Consider the following 27,870-nt stretch of genomic DNA (forward strand, 5'->3'; position numbering starts at 1 on the left):
AATTCAGGTTTACATGGATGAGAAACTGTCTGAAATTGAACTGGTATGGTAGAGAGAATTGATACCCAAAGATAAACAAATGTTCAGTTTTGTTGTCTCCCATGTGTGTTTCAATAAATGAAGTTTGTTCTCCATCTTATGAAAAAAATTATCCATTTTGTTAAATAGATAAAATTTCTAGGTGTGAATGATGAACACATTGAACCAAAGTGACCTTTGTAGAAGAAATTATGTTTGGTTCATACGGGTAGCCCAGTTGGCAGTGGACATAGCTGGTACTGGTTGATATAAAAAAAACACAGATCTGGACCTGATGATATTTAGATGAGAAACCACCAGATAATCCAAGGCTTGCAAGCTATCCAGAAATATGAAAACCCATCATAGAAGAAGGCAGAAACAAACCACATCCATGTTGCAAAGTTCATGGAACAGTTCCTGTGGTCACCAAGAGTCAAGCTTGTCTTGAAAAGTAATTATATTTACCTTATCATAATGCCAATATATTTTCCAATGTGAGCACATCTCTTTCCCTCCCACCAATCTAATTCTTCTCCTTTCCTCCTTTAGGCTACTTTCTTTTATATGTAATATAAAAATTTGGAATTACTGCCGAGTACTGTATTTTATAGTAATATGTTTGTAGAAATTGGAATCCTTGGTGAAAAAGAGGAATGAAGGAAATGCCAACGGGGAAAAATAAAGGTTAAATTTGCAGCTCCCCTTCTTAGCTTCAAACTTAAAAAATAAATTATTATTTTCTCTCCTGGGGTTCATAAGGTATGGTAAAAAGAGTCGAGATGGCAATCTCAATGGGGCAATCAGAGCTGTGCTGGGTTGGGTTTTTTTGGCTTTTTTTTGCAATCTTGATTTTGTATATTATGAACATCCTTGCTTCTCTCTCAAATATTTGGTATTCAGTCATTTATTATATTTTTCAATATTTATATTAAAAAAATCTATCTAGGCTGGGCATGAAACATGAAGAGTACAAATTAGAAAAAGAAAACAAGCAGATGGTGAATTTTCCTTCCAATCTGTCTACATTTCACTCACTAATCCATTACTACAGTGTTTCTCAACCTTCACAACTTGAAGATGGAAGGACTTCAACTCCCAGAATTCTCCAGCCAACAAAGCTAGCTGGGAAATTCTGGGAGTTGAAGTCCACCCATCTTCAAGCTGCCAAGGTTGAGTAACACTGCATAACTGCCTTAGGAGAATATCAGGCATTGAAAAGAAACTATAGGAGACAAGGAGCGATACTACCATGTAGGCAAATTCATGGAATTGGAAGCTTGGAAGACCAAACCACTGGTCCCAGTGACCAACCCCGATTGGATCATGGAATTGGGGCTGGCAAAATTAAGCATTGTTAAACCTGTCCAGAAGTAAGTTTGTGTGATAATACAGCTGTGTTTTCAATCCATGCTGCAAGGGAGGCACACTCACAAGTAGTGGTGGAGTAGGGAAAATTGCACCCTCTCCCTGAAAAGGAATAAAAACAGCTGAGGCTAGAGGTCAGATGTCATATTAGGTCATGAATACCTGTCATCTAAGAATGGTCTTGTTTGTGTCACTGTTAAAGGTTTAGAACAGGGGTAGTCAACCTTGGCTCTTTTATGACTCGTGGACTTCAACTCCCAGAATTCCAGGAATTGAAGTCCACAAGTCATAAAAGAGCCAAGGTTGACTACCCCTGGTTTAGAACATACAACATAAAAGATCAAATAATAGGGTTGGAAGGGACTTTGGAGGAATTCTGATCTAGACCCCTACTCAAGCAGGATACATTATACAATTCCGGAGAAAAGGCTGTCCAGTCTCTTCTTGAAAATCTTCAGTGATGGAGAACCTGCAACTTCCTAAGGTTCGCTTTTCCACTGATTAATTGTTCTCACTGTCAGGAAATTTCCCCTTAGTTTTCTAGGTTGGATCTCTCTTTAATGATCTCCCACCCATTACTTCTTGTCCTGCCCTCAGGTGCTTTGGAGAATAGGTTGACCCCCCTCCTCTTTGTGACAGCCCCTCAAGTACTGGAAGTCTGCCATCATATCACCCCGAATCCTTCTCGTCATTAGACTAGATATAGCGAGTTCCCTCAGTCATTCATCATAGGGTTTAGCCTTGTTACCAGTAGCAGCTAGTATACTAATATTTTGTCTTTGGTTGAAGATACCTAAAATCTTGTTATTCTTAATCACCTTCACTAATCTCAGCTCATTCTAAGATTTTACTTTCCTGGTACTCCCTCTATGCTTCCAGACTATGGAGTAGATAAGGACTGCTAAGCAGCTAGCATTTGTTGCAAATGTATCCCAGGATTTGTTCAGGCAGGATGGTAGGGTAAACCTGACACAAGTTTTGTAGATGACAAGTGCAAATTTCTGTCTATTCATCTTACTTTAGCTTCTTAGGGCAACACCAATAAAAAGGCTCACATTTCTTCTAGTTCTCTTCTCAAGTTCTATTTGTAGCTACGTTCAGCCTCTTAGAAGAAAAAAATTCAAGAAAGCCTATCTAAAATTTCCATGCTGAATTCACCTGGCAAAATTTTGTTACTCCTCTCCCTATTAGTTAACTCATTTGTGGAAGCTCTCTCCTTGCATTCCTTCTCTGATCACTATTTACTCAATTGGAAGCAGTCACTCAATTGCTAAGATTAGACAATCAGTGATTTTCAAGATGTACTCATTGTAATAGCAGATCTTCAGGAGATTTTTTTTCACCTTTTACAACTCAGCACACAATTGTTCAGAAAAAATAATTACAATCTTTTCTTCCTTCAGTTGAACTCTGGCAAATTCCTATCTTTCCTCTTGTTCCCTCAACCACAATTTAATTTTGCCAAAAATAACCTAGTGTGTTCAGGTTGTTCTGCCAATCTGCAAACTGGGTGGTTTCTTAAAAAAAAATCTACTTCCTTAGAAGAAAATGCAGGGTAGTCAAAGTCTATACCAGGAGTCTTCAAACTTGGCCCTTTTATGACTTGTGGACTTCAACTCCCATAATTCCTCAGCCAGGCATGTCCACAAGTCATAAAAGGGTCAAGTTTGAAGACCCCTGGTCTATAGTGATCATTAAACAAGAGTTACCCATTTCACAATTCATATAATGAAAAAAGAACAGCTCTGGGATGTCTCACTAGAATCTCCAGCTATCTAGAAATGGTTGACCATGCCATAATTGCCACGTTAAAACAGAGTAACCTTCAGAAGAAGAAGTTGTCATATTGTCAAGACTGCTAACATCGGATGTTCTTGCTTGCCATATATGAAGAAGCAAACATGTTTTATTTAGCCTGCATATCACTTCTAGAGTTAAAGCAGACAATGCTAGCAGTGGGTGGGAAAGTATGCTAGTTAACCATAACAATATTTCAGTACAACATTGCCAAGGTCAGCTGTAACCGGAGGAGTTACAGGAGGGACAGTTCCACTTCAAACTAATTGGAGAACGTGATTGATGACTGTAAAATGAAGGAGTGAGTTATGCTTTGTTAGGGTGATTGGGGGTGGGAGGATTCAGTTTTTGGCTTAATTATGTACCTGCCGAAGCTATGTAGCAATAAAAGGATTCTTTAAGGTAAATAAGCCTCAAAGTTCTTTGAAAAGCTGCTTCTTTTCAGAACCATGACACATATATTCATGGAGTAGATTGTTAAGTTTACAGAATGGCTTCATTTTATGATTTTATTCCCTCTCTTGCTCTCACTCATTCATTCACGGGGAGCTTGTTTTGTTTTGTTTTTGAATGTGTATGTGTTCTGGGCAGCAAATTTTGAGAGCCCTTTTATAGAACTGTGACTACACAGCTTGGGAGTGGTAGGTCTTGGGAAAGAAAGAGCTTTCAAATGAAAGAAACTCTCTTATGATGCGGTTAACATTCTAGGCTTAAAAAGATGATCAGACCCTTTCCCTTCGTTCATTTTTCCTTCCAGCAAAAACTCACAAGTCTGAAGATCATGTCTTAAACTCTGGCGCCTTAAACTTGTTCTCAAAAGCAGATATTAGCTATGCAAAACTTCAAAGAGAAGGGAAATCTCATGGTGTTAGTATGCAACAGGGAAAAAAACTTGATCTCTGTGTGTGTTTATGTGTGTGTATGTCAGGGTATGTAATTGGGAAGAACTGTAGAAGAAGATGGAAAACTCAGAATACCTGAAAGAGCTGCCTGAAGTCATTTCTCCCCCCCTCTCTTTCTCCTCCCTCCTCCCCCCCCGCCTTTTGCCTGCCAGATTGATTTTCTGTCCAATATTCTCTTCTGTTTAGCAGTTCATTTGTCATTCTGCCAATGGGGGGCATTTAGAATGATTATGAAAAGCTGCCGAGGTTATCAGTTTTCTATTTACTTTGCAGCCTTATAAGAACTTTATTAGAAGAACCTGGAAGGTGATTGGAAGGGGCAGGAAGAAAACTGCTCTCAGCTTCCAGTGGTCAAGATGGCTTCCAAGTAAATTTGGCTCAGCCCCCTGCCTCATCCCCTGCCCCCTTGCCCATGCAGGGCATGCAAGAGTGGAAAACAAGTGTCACTAGTTTCTCCATGCAGAGGCCTGATCCAATGCAACATTATCGTTCCTACACCAGTATTCTAGGGCAAACTTGCAAATAAACTGATACAGAATAACTGAATAACAGAGCTGGAAGGGACCTGGGAGGTCTTCTAGTCCAACTGCCTGCTCAAGCAGGAGATCCTATGCCAATGATGGCGAACCTTTTAGAGACCGAGTACCCAAAAACTGGCCCCGCCCTGTCCCGCCACCTCACTCCGCCCCCCCATCCTGCCCACTCTATCCCCGCCCGGCCCACCCGCAGGGCCATTCACTGCCTCCATGGCCCGCCGCAGATCGCCCAGGCAGCCCAGCAGCACCATGGCAGCCACATCCCCTGCCCACACCCCACAGCATCAACTGCATGTGATGGGGCATGAGGGCGGAGTCTTGTCCCTGCTGCCCGGCTGCCATGTCCTTGGCTGTGCTGCTCCATGCGGGCTGCCTCAGGGGCAACTCTCCTCCGGGGGGGCTGCTGGTGAAGAGGGGGCCATGGGGGGAGGTGGGGCTGGGGCGACAGCGCACGTGACCACAGAGAGGGCTCTGAGTGGCGCCTGTGGCACACGTGTCATAGGTTCGCCACCACTGCCCTTTGCCATTTCAGACAAGTGGCTGTCCAGTCTCTTCTTAAAAACCTGCAGTGATGGAGAATCTACAGCTTCTGAAGGCAAACCGTTCATTCCACTGGTTAATTGTTCTCACTGCCAGGAAATTTCTCCTTAGTTCTAGGCTGGCTCTCTCTTTGATTATTTTCTGTCGGTTATTTCTTGAGGGCAGCTAAGCCTCAGGTGCTCTGGGGAATAGGTCAACCCCTTTTTCTCTGTGACAGGCCCTCAGATATTGGAATCCTGCTATCTTGTCCCCCCCACCCCCTTAGTCTTTCCCTTCATTAAACTAGACCTTCTACGCCAGTGGTTCTCAACCTTTTTAATGCCGCGACCCCAACCAGTCGTAAGTCGAGGACTAAACCGGTCGTAAGTCGAGAACTAAACCGGTCGTAAGTCGAGGACTACCCAACTGGTCATAAGTCGAGGACTTTCCCTGCCCAGAAGCACCGCGCATGCGTGGTTCCGCCCCCTGCGCCGGCCGAGGCATAGCTGGCAAGTGACAGAGATGGAGCAGGCTGACCACCAGCTGGCCCAGCCCAAGGGAGGTAAGGCACCCGCCGGAAAAGGGGGAAAAATGGCAGACAAAAAAAATGGCAGACAAAAAAATAGCAGACAGCCTTGCTTGGCGACCCCCATGAAATGGTCGATCGACCCCAAATGGGGTCCCGACCCACAGGTTGAGAACCACTGTTCTACGCCATCCTTCACTCCCTGCAGGATAGTAGCAGGGGGGAAAAGGTAGAAATTAATCATAAGGTTTTTTTAAGGCAAGTAAAAACAAATATATAACAAACCCCACTCGCTGTTATGTGAAATGCTGCTGCTACACTCTCGAGGTCAGTTTTTTCCTTTTTCATGCACAGTTCATTTCCCAATGTGACAGAGTCAGAAAGAACATGGGTACGTCTTGCCATATTGCAGCTTAGCAGTTTTTTTTTCGAGGGCAGCAGATTCTGTCACTTTATTGGCAAGATTTGTTTTCTCTAATGAATTTTCACTGAACAGATTTGCCAACTATTTTTCACCATCGCAGTGACACGAGCCCCTAAAGCAAAATTATTATTTTTTTACATTTTTTATCACTGGGGCAATTTGTCAGTTTCGCTTCCTGGAACCCTTGAATATTTTTTTTCCTGATGAGAATGATTTGCTTATTTAAAAGGCATCGTTCCCGTGGATTCAGCTTGATTCCTGGTTGTCCCAAGGTGTTTTTCAAAGGCAAATTGGACTTCCTTCTTTTTTTTCTTGAAAACCTTTCACTTCTCATCCAAAAAAACTTCTTCAGTTCTGACTGCATGATGGGAAATGGTTGATTCCTGGTGATTTCGTAGACCTAATCCATTCTCTTGTAAGTTTTGTATGATTTGCTCATATGTTTTCTCTTATTGTTTTTATTGTGTGGTTAGCCATCAAGAGTCCAATTTTCAAGAAAAGTAGCCTATGCTAAATAATAAATCTATATCTATATATAAATAAAAATGTAAATGTTCGTTTGTTCAAAATCTTAAATCTCCGAAAGTTCTTCACTGATTGCTTTGAAATTTTGACACAACGTTGCATTCGAATACGTGCGTGTTTTTATATACCTATATTATATAGATGTCACACCTGTGACAGGTAAAACATGCTTTTTTTGAAAAACAGCACCATCTGTTGGACGTAAAAGCAACACATGCTACGATTTTACGATTCCATTTCAATGTTTCCGATTTACGATCCATTTACAATTTCCAAATTTCCAATTTTACGATTCCATTTCAATGTTTCCGATTGCATTGTTAAATTGAATTTTCATATATTTTGATTTATTTTCATTTTGATTTAATTATTTCGTGTGACATTGCGTTGGAATTGATGCACAGACAATGGAACAACAAAAAATATTGTATACCCGCAGGCATTGTGAAATTAAACATATTAGAAACCTGCGCTTTCTCTTTTCTTTCTTTTCCATTTAACCAGACTAAGCCACAGCAACGCGTGGCCGGGTACAGCTAGTTACTTTAATAAATACAACAGTATGGCTTTATTGAAATAATGCTGATCTGGGCTGGTATTGCCTTCTCCTGCAATGGTATGTGGTTGATCGATTATATATTTATTTCCCAGCCTAGCTGCTCTGTTTTTTTCCCCCCAAGAATTGAGAAAGTCAGTTAGGTGCTGAGCAATTGCAAAATAGAAGCCACCAGTTACACAACAATGTCACTTTAAATAAAAATCAAGATAGGTTTGTGCATCTAAAAGTTTTAATTAAATTTGAGTATCGTGGTTTTGATGTTCTATTCTGGGCCTATATTTTGCTGTGACATAAATCAGCTAGATCTGAGGCATAACCATTCTGGCAGATGGTGCTAGCACAGTGTCATTTTTAAAAAAACGTCCAAAGATCAAGGGACACAAAGTAATATTTTCTTTTAACAAAAGAAGCTGTGCATATTATTGTTTTTTTATGGGAAACTAAAATTAATATTGAAATAAAAGTATATTCTTTGGTCTCCCTTAACAGGTAATAGAAGGAAAAATCTTCTTCAAAATATCTCAACTCCCAGTGACTATGACATGTCACACCTATGCACTGTTCTTGGCATCAACAATGGAAGCAGTCTGACTCCATCTTCTTTTGCTAATTTTCCTCAGCTTCTCACTTAACCTTCAGTTCTAGGATTCTCTGGTGTAATGATGTAATCTAGTTGATTTGGTCCAGGCTGTAAAGACCAATTTTGCACACCTTGAGGGCAGCTAAGCCAAATTTCTGCTTTCCAGGAAAATCTGCAGTTTATTTGACAAAGACAAGATTTTGTATGCACAAGGACAGGATTGCATACTAGCCATTTGAGGCAGCCATTTTGCCCAGGTACAGTATAGTAGGTTATTGTATCTCTTTTTTCCTGGGTTTACACAATATGTTGAACTAATCAAATAAGCTGGGTTTTGCACCAGAGGTTAAAGTACCATATTAAAAAAAAAACCTAGTCAAAGCTATTTCAGCTTTGTAATGTGCTGGAAATATATCTACTAGATCTTGAACTGACCTAATTAAAAATGTAATATGGACACAGCTTTAGAGCTGATGTAATATTCAGCCTTTTCAGTCTGTTTCAGTATTTGATCCTTGATCTTAGCTGCTGTAATGTTGAATATGTACTTTCACAAGGATATGTTATGTATTTTTGTTCATATGTCAATGAAAGCTCATAAAAGAGAAAAGGCAATCTGAAGGAAAAGTCACTAGAACCGTCAGCACCATTTTTCTTAAAGCTCATATTCTCTGTGTATGTGTGTGTTTGTGTGTGTGTGTGTATGCGTATGTTAATTTTTGTGTTTGATGATAGATCTGCCATCCTCATTACTTCCCTCACAGATGCATACTTGAATGGATCAACTCACGGACACAACTCTTGAATCTCAGAACTAGCCAGCAGAAGATGTTCAGCTTGTTCAGAGAACATTGTGGTTCCATAAAACATATTTCAGGAACTACACTATCCCTTGTACTCATCCGGAGTTCTTTTAAATTGACACAAGTTTTGAGCTTGGCACAATAGCTGACTAGGGAATTATGGGAGTTGAAGTCCATACATCTTCAAGTTGCCAAGGTTGAGAAATACTGGTCTAGGCCAGACATGTCAAACTTGTGACATCACGTGACATATCGGAACTTTTTCCCCATTGCCAGCAATGGGGTGGGCACAGTTTCCTCGTCACGCATCCGGCCCGCAGACCCGCAGTTTGACACCCCTGGTCTAGGCCATTACAGCTGGAACTAGTTTAGATGCACATTTTATAGTTAGATTCCCTATATTATCAGAAACAGAACAGATAGTCCTACCAAATATTGCTAGAACAAGAACTGAAATTCAAAACATCTGCAAGACAGAGTGCCTGTTCCTTTATACTACTCATGTCTGCTGGTCCAAGTGGATTGAGCAGAATTGGCACAGCATTAAAGACTGCCAGCTGCTGGGGACATCCTATCTTTGGAGATCAGAATGGCCCCAATCCTGTTAGTCTTTCATCAGCTCCTAAAAACCTGGCTATGTTCCAGTGCCTGGGATGCTGAATGTATCAAGGGCCCCATTTCCTGGCTGTATTGTTAACTGGCCAAGTGTCTTGCTCCTATGTATATTTCATCTGGATGTTTTTTATTCTTTTAAAATGTTTTCATAGTTTTGGCTGTACTATATTTTTTTGAATTGTAAGCTGTTCAGAGTTATTGAGTGAGATAGGCAGTGACTGAAATTTCTAAATGTAAATATTTAGTTCATCATGTAGTTCATCATGTAGCCGAAAAGGAAGGTAGCTGTAAACATGTGGGAGATGCAAAGTTTGCAAAAGTTCAAAAATAATAGTATAACAGCATATAATGATAGTAGCTGTGGGGGGGAAATGGAAATTTGGGAGGGTATAAACATAACTGAATGAAATAGACCAGAAAAAAACCCCAGATCTGAACAGGAATATTATATATACAAGCTTCTTGTTACAAGATCCACTTACTAGTACTATAATTTATGTAAAAAGGCAAAATCAGAAAATATGGACTATTATCCAGATCTGCGCTGCAAATCCCTCTATTTCCATAGTTAATCATATAATTCTTCAATCGTGCCAGAATGATAGAAATATAAGTTCAATTTTTTAGTGCAAATACAAAAATGAATAATAAATATGTGACAATTTACAATAATATTAAAACCTCTAGCATTCATACCCACTATGAACTTGTTCAGATAGGATTTAAACTGGTTCACTCACAAGATCAGGGGTCTACAAACTTTAAGACCTGTGGACTTCAACTCCAGAATTCCTCAACCAGCCGTGATGGCTGAGGAATTCTGGGAGTTGAAGTCCACAGGTCTTAAAAGTGCCAAGTTTGAAGACTCCTGCACAAGACCCCTCATTTTAGAGACCCATTGCCTTGTCTTACCAGGGTCCAGGTTGTACCTGGAAGAGAACAGAATCATGTAATCCCTTCAGGACAGTTTTCACTTACTGCTGACATGATGAACTCCCCACCTAAGTTCTGGATTTCAGCTTTGACTTGGCTGCAGATTTTGAGTTGATGGGAGTAGAGCTTGATCTGTTCCAAGTAAGCGAGTAAGTCTTGCTTACATGACCAATCTGGACACTAAAAAATAAAAGCAAAAAAGCATAGTAGTTTGATTGGGCTAACTATTTTTAACATCGGGGATCCAAAAGAAAAGTGAACTAAGAGAGTGCAATAACATTTTTTCCCCCAATTTCCTTCCCTTTTTTCATTTTTAAACAGATACCCATACCATTTAAACTGATTTCAGAAGAAGCTCTTACGCGTTTCAAAAATGGTTTCTAGATGCTTGGAGGGAAAGGTCAGGGAAATGAAATGAAAACAAAATATTCCTCGAGGTGAGCAAATGTCTTTTGGATTTTGGCCATCTCACCATCTTGTTTACGACCGCTGTCTTTCCTTCAGGCATCTCAGTTTTCTTATGCTCCTTATCAAAATTTATGTAACAAAGCATTGCTTGCTCGAACTCAGATTCTGGTAAGCATCATAAATTTACAGTTACTTTTTTGTGCTGCTGCCAGTTTACTTATTTGATCGCATTATGCTGTTTTTGCAAGAGGTACATAATAATGAACTCCATGTTGTTTTATGCATCTAATACCTACAGTATGTGGTGGTGATGGTGTTGTTTCAACTTTATTTTTATGTATGGAACAACAAACACAAATGTCCCCTTCAGGAATAAAATATTATGGAGCTGAATAATCACCCATACTTGTCATTCTGAAAAAAAAAATATGAATAGTATCTTCAGTCTGTGCTCTCCTATTTCAGTGAGTGAGCTTCTGTGACCTGAATATGAAAAAGACAGCTGACGGCACTTTCACATGTAGCTGCTTCCACTACTCAGTCTCTCCAACAGTTTGAAACTGACCCTCCATTGTTTTCGGTTCTGCTGAAGTCAAACAGAAAACAAGGAGGGATCAACATGAGGCCCTCAGTACTTCCTCCAGGTGACCAGTGAAAAATTGTAAAATTAAAGAAATCAGCAAGTCATCGCAGGAAAATATCAAAGGCAACTTTCCTTCATTCACAGCTATAATAATAATAATAATAATAATAATAATAATAATAATAATAATAATAATAATAATAATAATAATAATAATAATAATAATAATAATAATAATAATAAAGTTGGAAGGGACCTTGGAGGTCATCTAGTCCAACCTCCTCCTCAGGCAGGAAACCCTTTACCATTTCAGACAAATGGCTGTCCTGTCTCATCTTAAAAACGTCCAGTGTTGGAGCATTCACAGCTTCTGGAGGCAGGTTGTTCCACTGATTAATTGTTCTAACTGTCAGGAAATTTCTCCTTAGTTCTAGGTTGCTTCTGTCTTTGGTTAGTTTCCATCCGTTGCTTCTTGTCCTGCCTTCAGGTGCTTTGGGGACTAGCTTGACTCCCTCTTCTTTGTAGCGCCCCCCGAGATATTGGAACACTGCTATCATGGCACCCCTAGTCCTTCTCCTCATTAACTAGACCAGGGGTCTTCAAACTTGTCCCTTTTATGAGTTGTGGACTTCAACTCCCAGAATTCCTCAGCCAGTCATACCCAATTCCAGCAACCGTTCCTTATATGTTTTAGCCTCCATTCCCCTGATCATCTTTGTTGCTCTTCTCTGTACTCTTTCTAGTCTCAACATCTTTTTTACATCTTTTTTACATTCCTTGTAAATATTATGATCCTCTACCCAGACTGAAAGATCCTTAATAAAGAGACATGCAGCATGCAGCTATTTTGAGAAAAATCATATTTGTCCAATTACTTCCTTCATTTTCCCTCATTAGTAATTATGCAGAACTAAAAATTGTTCATGTCACTAAAACATTGTACATGTTTTTACAGTAATACACTCCATTGAATTAAGAGGCTTTGCCCCAAGTAATTTTTTTTGCATCCCCAACAATGGACGTAAAATACTTTATCTTTGTTTCCTTCATTTTTCAGAAAAGAAACATACACTTAGCCTATTCCTTTGTGTGTGTGTGTGTGTATCTTTATGTCTCTATGTGGCTTTGAGTCTGTGTTGACTTCTGACAACTACCTGGACTGGTCCCTGCAGTTTTCTTTGTCAGGTTTTTCAGAAGTGATTTGCCATTGCCTGCTTCCTAGGGCTGAGATGGAATGACTGGCCAAGGTCACTTAGCTGGGTCTGTGCCTAAAGCAGGACTAGAACTCACAGACTCCTGGTTTCCAGCCTGGAGCGTTAATCATGCACTTAACTCTCATAGCCTATTCTTAGATCGCTACAAGCATCCTATTCTCTGGATAAGGTGAGATCCATCTTCAGTGACATAATATTCAACACAGAAGTAATGAAATAGCAGGAATTCAAAAAGAGATCTCAGTGTTCTTCTACAATGAATAACAGAAGCAGGCGCTAAGAATTTTAAATGGATTATGGTGATTGGAATCTATAACTACTAAAACCTGTCTATTTGTAACCTTCAATTAGTCGAAATGGTATGTCCTAGGTCTACGACAATTATTTTTGAATCAAGGCAGTTCAAATCTGCTAGCTTGCAGAATGTGCAGAAAATCCAGGAGCCACTAATTCCGTGTAATTGAAATTTCAAGGATCTTCACACCAGTTGTATTTGCAAATTTGTGACTGCTGCAGCCCCGCAAAAGTCAGCTATGGTCACAGGATCATGATTTCCAATGCTCCCTGCCCGTTTCCCACAAGCAAAGCCAATGGGAAGCTAGCAGGAAGTCAGATCCAGTCCCACTGCTTTTTTTGCCCCTGGCTGGAGTTATCCTATTAATCTCTTCAGGTAAGGAAATATTGACAAAAGAAGACCTAACAGATCACAGGTTGTCTGGTTGGAAGTGAGAAATGGTATTATCATTTAACACTTTGCAATAAATAAGAGAAAATTTGCTACATATTTATAACTCAAAATGTTAAACATAAAAATGAATAATAATAGAAAATCCCTCTAACTGTATTTATTTATTTAAGAAAAAAATTATGGCTGCTCACTTCACTCTCATAGTGACAATGGGCAGCTTACAAGGATATACTGTATTAAGTAAATCTTCAGTTTCACCTCAGCAATTTTCCAAGGAAAGATAATTATTTCCCTCATTCTACTGATTTCAGAATTTGCACGACTAAAATTCACGTTCATAATCCAATACAGAGCAAAATATGAAAACAAAGCAATAGTAATCTAGATGAATTTGACTGCGGCACCGATTTCAGTGGGGTCTCTGTGGGGTCTTTATCTGTTACATAACAGATAAAGTGGAACTGAATTTATATTATTCTAAACAGCCAGACAACTATCTTTATTGCCCTGATTATACTTATCAAGATCATATTACTGTAATTTTTGTCTCAATCACCTTAACATATTTTAAATCTTTTTATGGTAATTTACTGATATGAACTAAGACAGAATCCTAATAAAAATAATGTCTTAATTAGAATTTGCTTTTCAGTTTTCTGACTTGTACAGTTTTGCAGCATAAGCATAAAATGGATTTTTATAACACTGTGTGATCAGCTTTTTTTCCCAAAGTGATTTCTAGTTAACATTAAGGAAGACTGTTTGATGTTTCTTCAACAGGTACTAATGTGTGAAAGTTTTCTTTCTAAGTACATAATTGAGTTGGGGGGATGGGGGGGGGGAAAGTGAGAAAATATTTCATGCAAAGTTTCCAGTGAGGGAAAATAAGGTAGCTGCATTGGGATCCATGTAAATTACTGAATTGAAAGACAAGCCACACCATAACCGACTGGATTTGCAATTCATTGCAAGCTGTTCCCTATGGAGGAGAAACATCTATGTGGATCTCAACAACCACTTTCCAGAACGTCAAGAACTGCATCCAGTTTTGTTCACCACGATGTAAAAAAGATGTTGAGACTCTAGAAAGAGTACAGAGAAAAGCAACAAAGATGATCAGGGGACTGGAGGCTAAAAAATATAAGGAACGGTTGCTGGAATTGGGTATGTCTAGTTTAATGAAGAAAAGGATGAGGGGGGACATGATAGCAGTCTTCCAATATCTCAGGGATTGTCATAAGGAAGAGGGAATCAAGCTATTCTCCAAAGAGCTTGAAGGCAGGACAAGAAGCAAAGGATGGAAACTAACCAAGGAGAGAAGCAACCTAGAACTAAGGAGAAACTTCCTGACAGTGAGAACAATTAACCAGTGGAACAACCTGCCTCCAGAAGCGGTGACTGCTCCAACACTGGAAGTTTTTAAGAAGAGACTGGACAGCCATTTGCCTGAAATGGTATCGGGTTTATTGCATGAGCAGGGGGTTGGACTAGAAGACCTCCAAGGTCCCTTCCAACTTTGTTGTTGTTTTTGTTGTTGTTAATAATAATAATAATAATAATAATAATAATAATAATAATAATAATAATAATAATAATCAGGAGACAGAAAGAATAATAGGAAATCAACCTTCCCCGTCCCGCCTTAGGCATGAAAAATGTCTGGGTGACTCTGGGCCAATCACCAGGAGACAATGAGTAATGTGCTCTGGCATCAAATTTCCTCCTGGCACAAATGGTGTATGATGAAAAGAACAAGAGATGAGAATTATATTTAAAGTAAAATAATAGCTGGCTGAGGAATTCTGGGAGTTGAAGTCCACAGGTCTTAAAGTTGCCAAGGTTGAGGACCTCTATAATAAAACATAGGTACTATAGGAAGATAGTCCCTAGTGCAATCAATCTTGCTTCCCTCCACAAGAAAAGAGACAGGAAAAGCAGCAGGGAAATATAAAACAATTATGCATGTCAGACCAAGCTGTGTGAGTTCTCCCAGAGCTGGCCAGCAGAACACAATGCTTCAGAGATGGAAATTGGATAACAAAATACAGCTTTGAGGCATGAAAGAAGGGAGGTTTATGTATAATTTTGCTAACTATTGGAACGTTTGTATCTTGCCCTTCAATCAAGGTAATCATGAGCCTTTATTAGCCTAAGGAAAAGGACAAAGAGTTTATTAGTGTAATTATTCTTCATTTTAGTGTCTTTTGGCTATAATAACAACAATTCAGAGAGGAAGAACTGAAATAGCAAAGGGCTCTGGTGTTTTCTCAATGAAAACAAGGCCTGTGGCTATTCTTCCAAATGTCTTACTTCCTTGGGTGGTGAAAAGCAGTGGCGGGATTCAGCCAGTTCGCACCACTTCAGCAGAACCGGTAGCTAATTTTTTATTGCCCAGGCCCAGAATGGACTTCCAGAAGCGGCATCCACACAGAGAACCGGTTGTTCACATATTTGAATCCCACCACTGGTGAAAAGCATCTAAGAATATAATCAAAACAAGAAATTGGCAGTATAATTTGAATGTAGAATAAACATTGATTTCCAATGTATTTTAAGTCAGGGGGTCCCCAACCTTGGCCACTTGATGACTTGTGGACTTCAACTCCCAGAATTCCTCAGCCAGAGTGCCTGGCTGAGGAATTCTGGGAGTTGAAGTTCACAAGTCATAAAAGGGCCAAGTTTGAAGACCTCTGCTCCAAGCAAATGACAACTTTATAGTGAAATTATTTCACTAATCATTTCAATTGGAAAACAGTGGGAATATTAGAAGAAGCCAGACTGAAAAATGCAGGAGGATTTTAGCAGGAGACTTCAACCAAGCATTGACCAACAGACTCATACACTTACTTTCTTAGAGATGGCCCTACCAAAAGGCATAACCAAAGACCCAGCTTGAGTTCCTCAGTTCAACATACCACATTCTCCCCTTGATGCAACAATCCACCAATTCTACAATCACGGGAAAAGAATACCACCCATCAGATATCAATATTAGCCATCACAGAGAAGGCAGCCAGTGCAAAGATAGAACCACCATCTCAGCAGCTGAATAAATAATCTACCAATAACTATGTATCAGTCACATTGCAAAGCAACATCTGCTCACATAATCACTTATCCAAGTATGTTCAAAGCAGGCAAGAAAGAAGACTATAAAATCCCCACATCTGCAAAAACTCCTGCATTGATGATGTCACCTAGAAGATTAATGAAACATCTGCAATCCTTAGATCAAGCTTGGAGAACTATAACAACAATAATAATAAAGTTGGAAGGGATCTTGGAGATCATCTAGTCCAACCCCCTGCTCAGGCAGGAAACCCTATACCATTTCAGACAAATGGCTGTCCAGTCTCTTCTTTAAAAACTTCCAGTGTTGGAGCATTCACAGCTTCTGGAGGCAGGTTGTTCCACTGGTTAATTGTTCTAACTTCTAAGGAAGTTTCTCCTTAGTTCAAGATTGCTTCTCTCCTTGATTAGTTTCCATCCGTTGCTTCTTGTCCTGCCTTCCGGCGCTTTGGAGAATAGCTTGACTCCCTCTTCTTTGTGGCAGCCCCTGAGGTATTGGAAGACTGCTATCATGTCCCCCCTCGTCCTTCTCTTCGTTAAACTAGACATACCCAATTCCAACAACCGTTCCTTATATGTTTTAGCCTCCAGTCCCCTGATCATCTTTGTTGCTCTTCTCTGTACTCTTTCTAGAGTCTCAACATCTTTTTTACATCGTGGTGACCAAAACTGGATGCAGTATTCCAACTCTAACAATGCAACAAGTCAATTCTGAGCTACACATTCAAATCCCATGACAGTAATGAATCTGTCTGAGTCAGGTTTCTTTAAACCAGGGGTGTCAAACTGCCAGCCCATGGGCCAGTTGCATCATGCAGAGGCCGTGCCCACCCCAGCTCCGGCAATGTGGAAAAAGTCGCGATAGGTCGCGACACGTCACGTGACGCGGCGAGTTTGACACCTGTGCTTTAAACAGTAATGTCCCTGTATATCTTTAAAATATATCCTGCTAAAGGAAATGTCTTATATGCTAAAGCTAGTGTTAAATCACAACCTATCTCCCCCCCAAGGCAACAATCCATATTGCCTAATTCAATGGTTTTCACAGTTTTACATTTTGATGGTGTGAGATGGCATGAAACCCAAATAAAAGTCATTCACTTGAAACTGTTCTACTTTATGAACTGGAAAAGGTCAAAGATATGCAACACTGAATCTTCATTACAGACTGATTGCTTATTTCAGGCACACGTTCACATTAGAGGCTACATGTGAATGAAAATGTATTTTTTTTTTAACTTGGTTTATGATGGAGGTGTTGACTGGAAGGCGGTCTCAGGCTAACAGAGCTGTGCTTTGAAAGGTACCGTGAATGATGAACTGTGTTCCACTGAAACGACGTTATTAGCTTTGGCAAGAAGTTTAAACAATTCAGCTATCTCTCCCATTTTGCCAACCATAAAGAAAATATTTGGGGAAAAAAATATGTGTTTAAACTGCAGAATAATAAAGCACCGAGCCCACAGTTCACTGGCAGGCATGCTTGTTGTTATAGAAGGTGTGCATATAATGGGGAGAGATAAACAGGAACAATGCCAAGTGGCTTTTTCAGCAGAGGTCTCTGTATTTTTGGGCTGCTGATTTGGCTCTCTCAGTTTTCTGCCAGGCTACCAAGTTCAAAACAAGCAGCTGGATCAGGGTTGTAAAGATACCTGTGAAGAAGATTCTAGGCCTTTATTACAATGTGCACATAAAACTTATTTTACACACACACTTTACAAAACAAGAGGAACCATTAAAGTCCAGATGGTGAATTAAATGTACCCCATGAGTTAATTTGTCTTTAGTAAGAGCATACTCAAAATGATATTTATTTACTTATTTGTTTAACAATGCTAATCGCCCAATTCCAGTCCAAATGGACTCTGGAGGAGATCTACCCAAGTCCAAAGATGTGCAATAAAAATGTATATGGATAACCAAAGTCAACAACAACCAAAGAAATCCAACAGCATCAAAGGCACAATTCAGTTAACAGAAGGGCTAAATCTACAAAGGAACAATGCTTTGACTTGTCGGAAAACCTATACAATATGAATTATCCATACTACTAAGATAAGATAAGATAAGATAATCTTTCTTGTCATTTTTATACTGTGGACACAACGGCACACATCAAAAATGAAATTTAGTTGCCTGCTCTCAAAGTGAAACACATACATGACACACACCTAAACATACTATGAACAACATATGTATAGACCCACATCCCTACATATATGTAGCAAATAAATATTAAATATTGTCCATCTTGAATATATAATGGAAGGAGGAAGCTTGAGAGTTCGCAAGGTTAATGCTGTATGGAATGAAACTCTGGCTGAATCTGGATGTTCTGCTTCGGATACCACGAAGCCCCCTCCTCCCAGAAGGTAACAAGGAAAACAGGTCGTGAAGAGGATGTGTAGTGTCCCAGATAATCTTACGGACCCTGCTCAAACAACGCTTCTGTGCTATGTCCTGGATGGGAGGGAGGGAACTGCCAATGATCTTTTCAGCCATTCTCACCACCCTCTGCCCTGCCTTCCTGTCTGAAGCAGTGATGCCTCCAAACCAGACTGTGATGCTGTATGACAGGATTTGCTCCTTTGTTTTTTTTATTTTATCACATTCTTTATGTTTTGTCAGCCCAAACAGGTAGACTAGACTAAGAAACAGCGACTGTGTAGACCAGGGGTGTCAAACTCGCTACATCACGTGACGTGTCGTGATGTATCACGATTTTTTTGCCATTGCTGGCAATGGGATAGGTGCGGTTTTGCTATGATGCATCCGGTCCACGGGCCGGCAGTTTGACACCCCTGGTGTAGACCTAAAGCTACTTTTGTTAGAATGGTTATAGTAACTGAATCTTGCAAGTCTAAATGTGCTTCCTTGCTCTGCTGTTTATCTTCATGCGAATTAGGAGAAAGCAAGCTGAGGCATTTTCCTTAGGTATTTTCTTGGCCTGGATTCAATATTCATTTATCTGATTGTTGCTTTGGTAATGCACATTTTCACTTTAGCTAAATTCCAGGATGAAAAACAGTCTTGGAGTCACAAAGAAAGTAAAACAGAAGGCAAAACTCTTGTCTCTGCTTTGTAGGCAAACGAACCAAGGCAAGTTTAATAAATAATTGTACCTCATTTGGTCTCACGTAGGCTTTTGTGTTTAGCAAAGTCTGATTACAAAAGGGCATTTAATTCTTGCTATACTACACAAAAAATTATAGCATTTTTATTTTATTTTTATTTATTAAAAATCCCATTAGCTGGAAAAAGTAAGATGATAGCATTCCTGTGAAACAAGAGATTTTTTTTTATTATGAAGGCAATTATAGGGCGTAAAATTCAAGTTACCAATATAATTTTAGAATGGTGAGAAATAATTAGCTGGTGCATGTGGCTCTGGTTTAATAATCCATTCTGCAACATATTGTCAGCTGTAGTAAATTCTTAGGAATCTACTTGACAAAGAAAATAGGCACCTGACAAAGAATATAAAAAATACAATAGTATTTGGATCAAGGGGTCAGTTGTAACACAACACATGTTATGGGCTCTCTGTTATCTTACCTGATTAGAAATGAGCCTTGCAAGCACATCCATACGAGATCCTGACTCTGAGATCATTTTAGCTGCATTAATCACATCTGAGGTATTCTTCAGTGGTCCTCTGCCCCTTTAATTAAAACAATATATATATTTATATAAATAAAAATGTAAATGTTCGTTTGTTCAAAATCTTAAATCTCCGAAAGTTCTTCACCGATTGCTTTGAAATTTTGACACAATGTTGCATTCGAATATGCACGTGTTTGTATATACCTACTATTATATAAATGTATAGATGTCACACCTGTAACAGGTAAAACATGCTTTTTTGAAAAACAGCGCCATCTGTTGGACGTAAAAGCAACACACGCTAGCATTGTGAAATTAAACATATTACAAACGTGCGCTTTCTCTTTTCTTTCTTTTCCATTTAACCAGACTGAGCCACAGCAACGTGTGGCCGGGTACAGCTAGTAATGAATATTAAACATCTGGTACAGTCTTAGAATAAATATGAGAATACAATTTCTTTTAGTCCTCTAAGAATGTCTCTGTCGCATTTGAAAACAGGACATGTATCTGCAAGGGCTGATGCCACAAAATCAAAGTAGAGGCTGCAACCAGGCGATCAGATTTTATCTATTGCATGTCTGATGGCTCTGATTCCCAAGGTGGCCTACAATCCATCTATAGCAGGGGTCTTCAAACTTGGGCCTTTTATGACTATGTGGACTTCAACTCCCAGAATTCCCCAGCCAGGCACGCTGGCTGAGGAATTCTGGGAGCTGAAGTCCACAAGTAATGCTTTAAATCAACTTCTAACAGGTAAATTAGCAAAGAATGGTACATGTTGTCTGGATGAACAGGAAATGAAGAGAATTATTATAACCACACACACTCATACACCTATAATGAAAACAAATAATTCAGATTGCTATGCAATCTTCTCTGAGCAATAACAATTGAAAGACATTTGGCAACCTTTCAACAAAATTTGCTGAGTTGCTAGAAAAGGAGACAAGCAACCTCTTCATCCAATCTTGCATGACTCTAAGACCAGAAGAGGTGTCATAAATTCAACACCCCCTCATGATCTAAACACACCTTACCTTTGAAAAGGGCATTGAAAGGACATGTGAATATTTCTATTTTCTTTAAGAGGCAAAGCCAAAGACATTCTCGAATGGGAATTTCAAATATTCCTTTTGAAAAGAAAGAAGGCAAAATACTAAATCTGCTTGTGATGTCAAAGGATAGCAAATAAGGTGGTGGTTTTTTTTGAGGGGGGAGTACAAGTCTCACTCAATATCTGCATCGAGCATTATTATGAAAAATTTGAAACTCATACTGCCTTACCAATTAAAATGGAAGTTTTATAAAATGATGTATCATTGATGTATGACACTAGAGAAATTGTCTAGAAGTATAACTTCAAATCACTGTTGAAAATGAGAACCAGATATATGGCAATGCAGAGAATTTTAAAAATGAATAATCAGAAGCAACTGGACCTTTGCTATAGAAAAAAGGGTTACTTGGTATGCATCCAGTATGCAATGTGGGAAATAGATTAGGACAGTGGTGGCGAACTTATGGCACGCGTGCCAGAGGCGGGACTCGGAGCCCTCTCTTTGGGCATATGTGCAGTTGCCCCAGCCTCGCCTCCCCCACGACCCCCTCACCAGCAGCCCCCCTGGAGGAGAGTTACCCCTGAGCGTAGCCCACGGGAAGCACCACAGCCAAGGACATGGCAGCCAGGCAGCATAGATAAGACTCTGCCCTCATGCCCCATCCTGCACAGTTGATACTGCGGGGTGCGGGCAGAGGGCGTGACCGCCATGGCACTGCTGGGCTGCCTGGGCGATCTGTGGCAGGCCCTGGAGGCGGTGAGTGGCCCTGCGGGCAGGCGGAGTGGGGGCAAGGCAGGGGTGGAGTAGGGGCAGGGCCAGGTTTTGGGCACTCAGTCTCTAAAAGGTTCGCCATCACTGGAATAGGACTTACGGAGAGTCAACTTAAAAAGGCTCATGGATATTGGCTTTATATATGGCAACTGCAGCAAGGTTATTATAAGCACAAAGATGGGAGGATATAGAAACACTTATAAGGAATGGATTGTGAAGATGGCAGACCTTGCAGAAATGGCTAAACTGATTTATTTGACAAAGGAGGGACAAAAAAATACTTTTAAAACAGAGTGGAAACCCTTATGGACTTTTTGCTGAAAATGGGTAAACATGAATTGATGGTTTCAGGCTTTATTGGTTAAAAATGTTTATGGGTAGAAGGGAATTAAAAGATATAATTTGGGAGGGAGGAAATGGTAATATCTCTGTTTGCATTGCTTCAAAGAAGGTAACAAGTCACTTCTTTAAATGTTTATTTTTCTTTCTCTTTTTGTTATCTTTCACTTTTTTACTTTTTCATATTTCTTTATTTTTTTCTACTTTTACTTTGGAAATAATAAGTTATGTAAAGCTTTCTTTTAGTAAAAATTATATCTTTAAAAAAATCTGTGTTGAGAGTGCATAGTCTTAAATCCCGGCAAATCAGTGATACCACTAATCCAGGGGTAGGCAACCTTGGCTCTTTTATGACTCGTGGACTTCAACTCCCAGAATTCCTGAGCCAGCAGGGCTCAGCTTGGAAACCTCTCCCTTTCCCCTCAGCATGGCTGGCTCAGGAATTCTGGGAGTTGAAGTCCACGAGTCATAAAAGAGCCAAGGTTGCCTACCCCTGCACTAATCCTTGCTTATGTCCAGAATTGATTAACTCCAAATTGAAGAGAAAAAAAGAAAAAATGTGGGGAGTTGCCCCTTCTCATGCCTTTTTTTTTTTTTTTTTTTTTAAAAGGTATTTTTAATAAATAACTGGTCTTCAAAGCACATTGAATTAAGGTTTGGTTTTAGCCATTCCTTTCATTCCCTCAGAGGAAAGAATTAATAATTTTCTTTTCTCTGCTGTGTTTAAAAGCAAACATTAGAACTTGAATTTCCAGCAGCCAATTTTTGCAATTACTTTGCTGAAAATAATCCTGTAAAATAAGTTTGGTTAGATCATTTCATTTTCAAACAAGCCTGTTTTTAAATTAGATAATTTACATGTCTTGAATTCAGTCCTTAGAATTGGGAATCATACTTAAAATAATTGTCTTAACAATACCCAACACATCTGGATTTCTCATAATTCTTCAAATCTCAAAGTTTTAGAATATAATTTAACCCAACATTAAGACCTTTAACATTAAACCATTTCCCATAAACGTTTTGTATATTCATGTTATTCCAGATACCAGTGGTTCACGAGACCAAATCATTTGAATCAATGACTGCTCAGATTGTTTATATCACCAACAAAGAAACTCTATGTCCATCTATTTTGAAGTGTCCGTAAACTCAAATTATTTTGGTGAATCAATTTTAATTTTAAATCCAGTGAAAACAATTTGATATTTTTAAGACCTGCAATCTTTGATATTCCATTATCTATTGTTCCACTTTTTTTGCCCATAACCTGTAAATGTGACTAATACCAACTTTGAAAATATCCTTTAGTTTTTGATACAAATACGGTGTGGATTTAGTTTTAGACATTAATTCCATCGGAATGAAAGCACCTCTGGTTTCCTAGAAGCAACCAGAGCTGCTGGTTCATGCAGAACTCTGAGACGTGCTTGAGTTGATTGTATTGTCACTGTGGAGAATTAGGTTGGCAATATTCCATCTGAAGTCTAGGAAAAAAACCTTGCAGCAATCATTGCAAAGTAATTGATTTTAAATTGATCCCAGATTTCACCTGGTTTTCAACAGGACATTTTTCGCTCTATTTTTAAAGTATAGTTCTTCTGTAGTTCAATATGCATGGGGCAGTTGATATCCCCAGGTCAGACAGATGTGCAACAATCCTACATTTGCATGCCTGAGGCCTCTTCCGTGTTTGCCATATTCCTCCAAGCACATGAGATGCCAGTAGTACAATCTTGTAATATGTCCCATCAGAAATACAGCTCTCCTATTTCATACGTAACATTTCATGAGTCAAGAAAGAAAAGATCTTTCAAACAATATCTGACATCACATCTTCTGCCTTCCTGAAAGCAATTGGCACCCACACAGTTGCTTTGGTGGTTCTGCCTTGCTGCTCAAAAGCTTGTGGAAGCAGCTTTATCAAATGATAACATAGGAAGAAGAATATTATGCTTTGCCACCCATTGCCAGCTGGAGAGAAAAGAGAGAAAAAAAAGCAATGAAGTGGACAGCTTAAAACTGTTAAGTTTGAAGCTGGGAAACCACAAAGGAAAGAATACTATTTTCCTTCAAATGTTGGATATGGGTGTAAATTGTTTGGCTTTCCGAAAATGGACACTTACTGAAAAACATAGCTTTGGAGCAGCGGTTCTCAACCTATGGGTCGCGACCCCATTTGGGGTCGATCGACCATTTCACGGGGGTCGCCAAGCAAGGCTGTCTGCCATTTTTTTTCCCCTTTTCTGGCGGGTGCCTTACCTCCCTTGAGCTGGGCCAGCTGGTGGTCGGCCTGCTCTGTCTCTGCCGCTTGCCAGCTACGCCTCGGCCGGCGCAGGGGGCGGAACCACGCATGCGCGGTGCTCCCAGGCAGGGAAAGTCCTCGACTTACAACCGGTTGGGTAGTCCTTGACTTATGACTGGTTTAGTCCTCGACATATGACAGGTTTAGTCCTCGACTTACGACCGGTTGGGGGTCGCGGCATTAAAAAGATTGAGAACCACTGCTTTGGAGGCATTCTAGGGTTCTATCCAAAGTAAGGCTCAGCCTTTGAAAGGAATGGGTTAGTGCTGAGATTTCAATTCAGTAAAAGTAGCCACTTATAAAATGAGCCAGTATCAAAGCTGACTCACTTTTATCATTGCCTGCATCAACTTCCAGCTCAGAGTTTGCCAAAAAGAAACGGGAGGGGGGTTGGTAAATACCCAGGGAGGGGGGGAGGGATAAGGAATGTATGAGAGCCTTCTGCCACTGGAGAGCAACTAACCGCCAAGGCCAAGTTCTCTGGCGCTACCAGCCGGCACAGACTGTTTTCCCAAAACAAAAGTATTGTGTGTAATTGGTGGACAATGAATTGTGGGTGGCCCATGGATTTTCACCTATGAGGGTTTTCACAGGAAAACCTCAGAGCTGACTTTACTTCTGCTGTGCCTAAATGGATCGATCAATGCCAAGGGTTTCTCTTTTTGGGGATGTGCCAAATGGGACGGTTGACAGCCAGTTTGGTATAGCGGTTAAGGCAACAGGCTAGAAACCAGAAGAGCATGAATTCTAATTCTGCTTTAGGCATGAAACCAGCTGGGTGATCTTGGGCCAGTCCCTTTTTCTTACCCTAGGAAGAAACAGGCATATGGCAAACCACTTCTGAAAAACTTTGAGAAGGAAACTGCAGTAAATTTTCCAGGCAGTTGTCAGGGGTCAAAGGTGAGTTGAAGAACCCAAACATTTTTTTAAAAAAAGAATCACTTAAGAGAAAGTCCTAAGACAGTGATGGCAAACCTTTTAGAGACCGAGTACCCAAAAACTGTCCCGTGCCGGTCCACCCCCATTCCACCCCCCACCCCACCCATTCCACCCCTGCTCTGCCCCACACCTGCCCACCCACAAGGCCACCCACCGCCTCCACAGCCCACCACAGATCGCCCAGGCAGCCCTGCAACACCATGGCAGCCACGCCCTCTGCCCATGCCCCGGAGCATCATCTGTGCGTGATAGGGCATGAGGGCAGAGACTTGTCCCTGCTGCCTGGCTGCCATGTCCTTGGCTGCATTGCTCCATGCAGGCCGCGCCTGGAGACGACTCTCCTCCGGGGGGCTGCTGGTGAGGAGGGGGCCATGGGGGGAGGTGGGGCTGGGGCAACGGTACACATGCCCACAGAGAGGGCTCCGAGTGCCATCTCTGGCACACATGCCATAGGTTTGCCACCACTGTCCTAACACATGGCTGGCTGGGGAATTCTGGGAGTTGAACTCCATGCGTCTTAAAGTTGCCAAGATTGGACACCCCATTCCTCGAGTCAAGAGATATTTCAGATTAATTTTCTGGATAAAAAAGAATGGAGGAAAAATCACACTGATGGAGGAAACAATGAAAAGACAAGATCTGTATGGGTGGAGAAGGGAGGCCACGGGAACCTTCTGCTCTTCAGACCATTTGGCAGAATATGGAAAATAAGGGTTGGGGAAAAGCACAGGCAGCAGAAACTCTGTGCCAGATATCAAAAAAAATGTCAAGAAAAAATTTCTATTTCCAGCTTTTTCAGGTATGACTTTAAACAATTACTCTTCAGCTTTTCATTACAATTTTAATGTCTATTTCATTCTAACCTCATCTTGTTTTTATTTGTTTATACTTTTCTTCTTGTAAACATCACAGATCGCACATTGCAGCAGTCCATCTTGCTGAGTACTGAAATCTGCACAGTTTCCCCCCCCACACACACACACCATTTGGATGATTTGTTTGATCAGCTATTTTGGCAAGATCCTTTGGCAGTTCATTCAGCTAAAAACCATCCATCCTGAACAGCATCCCTGTCAGGAATTAAAGTAAAGCTTCTTTTCTCCAGCCCAGTGATAGTGGTGAATATATGTGTAGGCATCAATGTGTGCATGTACAATTCTTAATTCCCAACAAGGAAAAAGTTGCAATCTATAGCGTTGAAAGATTGACCCTTTCAACAAGTAAATAAATAATTTCTGTTAAGAATCAACTGATATCTTTGAATTTACTATAGTGTTATATATTCATCCAAAACATATCTTCTTATTGCCTTATCGGCATTGTACTGACTTTGAATAGCTTAAACCAAAAAAAAAAAAATCAAAAGAGTGCATTTTCTGCTAAATAGCATATTGGCGGAGAGTATGCTGGGAATGCATTATATATAGATTTTCATTTTATTGGCTGTTTCTTTTTAAATGTCATTTAAGCTGTCATTTGCGAGAGCAACTTCTAAATTAAAAATCTTATTCTGAGAAAAAGCTATCATATAAAATATAAGAAAAGATTCTGGAGAAAGCACGGTGGCATAAAACAACTGAAAATAATGTTAATCATTTTCCTTTAAATCAAAGTCTGAGAAAGAGAGAAAGAGAAGTTTATAAAAGCGTGATGAAATAGAATGAAAAAGTTTAAATGTTTTTTGGGAAAAGAATTATTTTTCATCTTATATTTAATTGCCAATATATTTCACCAGTTGAAATCTCAAAAATATGTGAGTGAGCAAGCGAGCAAGCAAGCAGGTAATACTGTATGTAAGTAAGTAAAAAATGCTTGTGTTATAAAATAACTATGGGAAGCTGGAAGAATTATTGGTCCACAAATAACCTTAATAATTCCTGCTAGCAGTATCTCTCTTTTATAGGAAAGATAGAAGCCTAGTGAGGTGGCAGACCTACTTGATGAAAAACATTCTGAAAGCAGATGACAACAGCAAATCACGTCTTTGTTGTTGCCAGGAAAACTATGCATATGTGTTCATGAAGACAGCGGGAATTGAGCTTTTTAAATGTCCAATGTCCTTACTTGGTGCCTTGCTGATGAGCTGAGCTGCACCACTGCTAACCACAGCCTAGAAAGTCATTGCAATTAGCCTATACAGCAGTGGTGGGATTCAAATATGTGAATGCTGGCTAAAGAATTCTGGGAGTGAAGTCCACAAGTCATCAAGTGGCCAAGGTTGGGGACCCCTGACTTAAAATACATTGGAAATCAATGTTTATTCTACATTCAAATTATATTGCCAATTTCTTGTTTTGATTATATTCTTAGATGCTTTTCACCAGTGGTGGGATTCAAATATGTGAACAACCGGTTCTCTGTGTGGATGCCGCTTCTGGAAGTCCGTTCTGGGCCTGGGCAACAAAAAATTAGCTACTGGTTCTGCTGAACTGGTGTGAACCAGCTGAATCCTACCACTGCTGTACAGCAAATGTGTTCGACCTTGGCAACTTTTAAGACCTGTGGATTTCAACTCCCAAAATTCCCCAGCCAGCCATGCTGGCTGTGGAATTCTGGGAGCTGAAGTTCACAAGTCTTAAAGTTGCCAAGGTTGGACACCACTACTGTACAGACTCATTGCACAATTAGAATCCTGAACAGTTCCAAATTTGCAGAATATCTTCAAGGAGAAGGAAACTCTTCAGTGTGTATAATTATCTTATATATATTGTTGTTGTTGTTAATTGCGAAGTCGTGTCCGACCCATTACGACCCCATGGACAACGTTCCTCCAGGTCTTCCTGTC

The 27,870-nt window shown here is 40.0% G+C and overlaps 1 protein-coding gene across 1 annotated transcript in view; it reads right to left on the reverse strand.

The window, feature by feature from the left end:
- LOC107288957 (catenin alpha-3) overlaps positions 1–27,870 on the reverse strand; it is a 237,381-nt gene that overhangs the window by 6,124 nt on the left and 203,387 nt on the right. The window contains exons 6-7 of the mRNA XM_029284460.1: positions 19,623–19,728; positions 10,151–10,285 (exon numbers count right to left, since the gene is read on the reverse strand). Coding sequence (XP_029140293.1) covers positions 10,151–10,285; positions 19,623–19,728 — 241 coding nt within the window. The remainder of the gene's footprint in view (positions 1–10,150; positions 10,286–19,622; positions 19,729–27,870) is intronic.

The sequence above is a fragment of the Protobothrops mucrosquamatus genome, unplaced genomic scaffold, assembly GCF_001527695.2.
Source record: "Protobothrops mucrosquamatus isolate PMUCROS unplaced genomic scaffold, P.Mucros_1.0 scaffold612, whole genome shotgun sequence".
Classification (NCBI taxonomy): Eukaryota; Metazoa; Chordata; class Lepidosauria; order Squamata; family Viperidae; genus Protobothrops; species Protobothrops mucrosquamatus.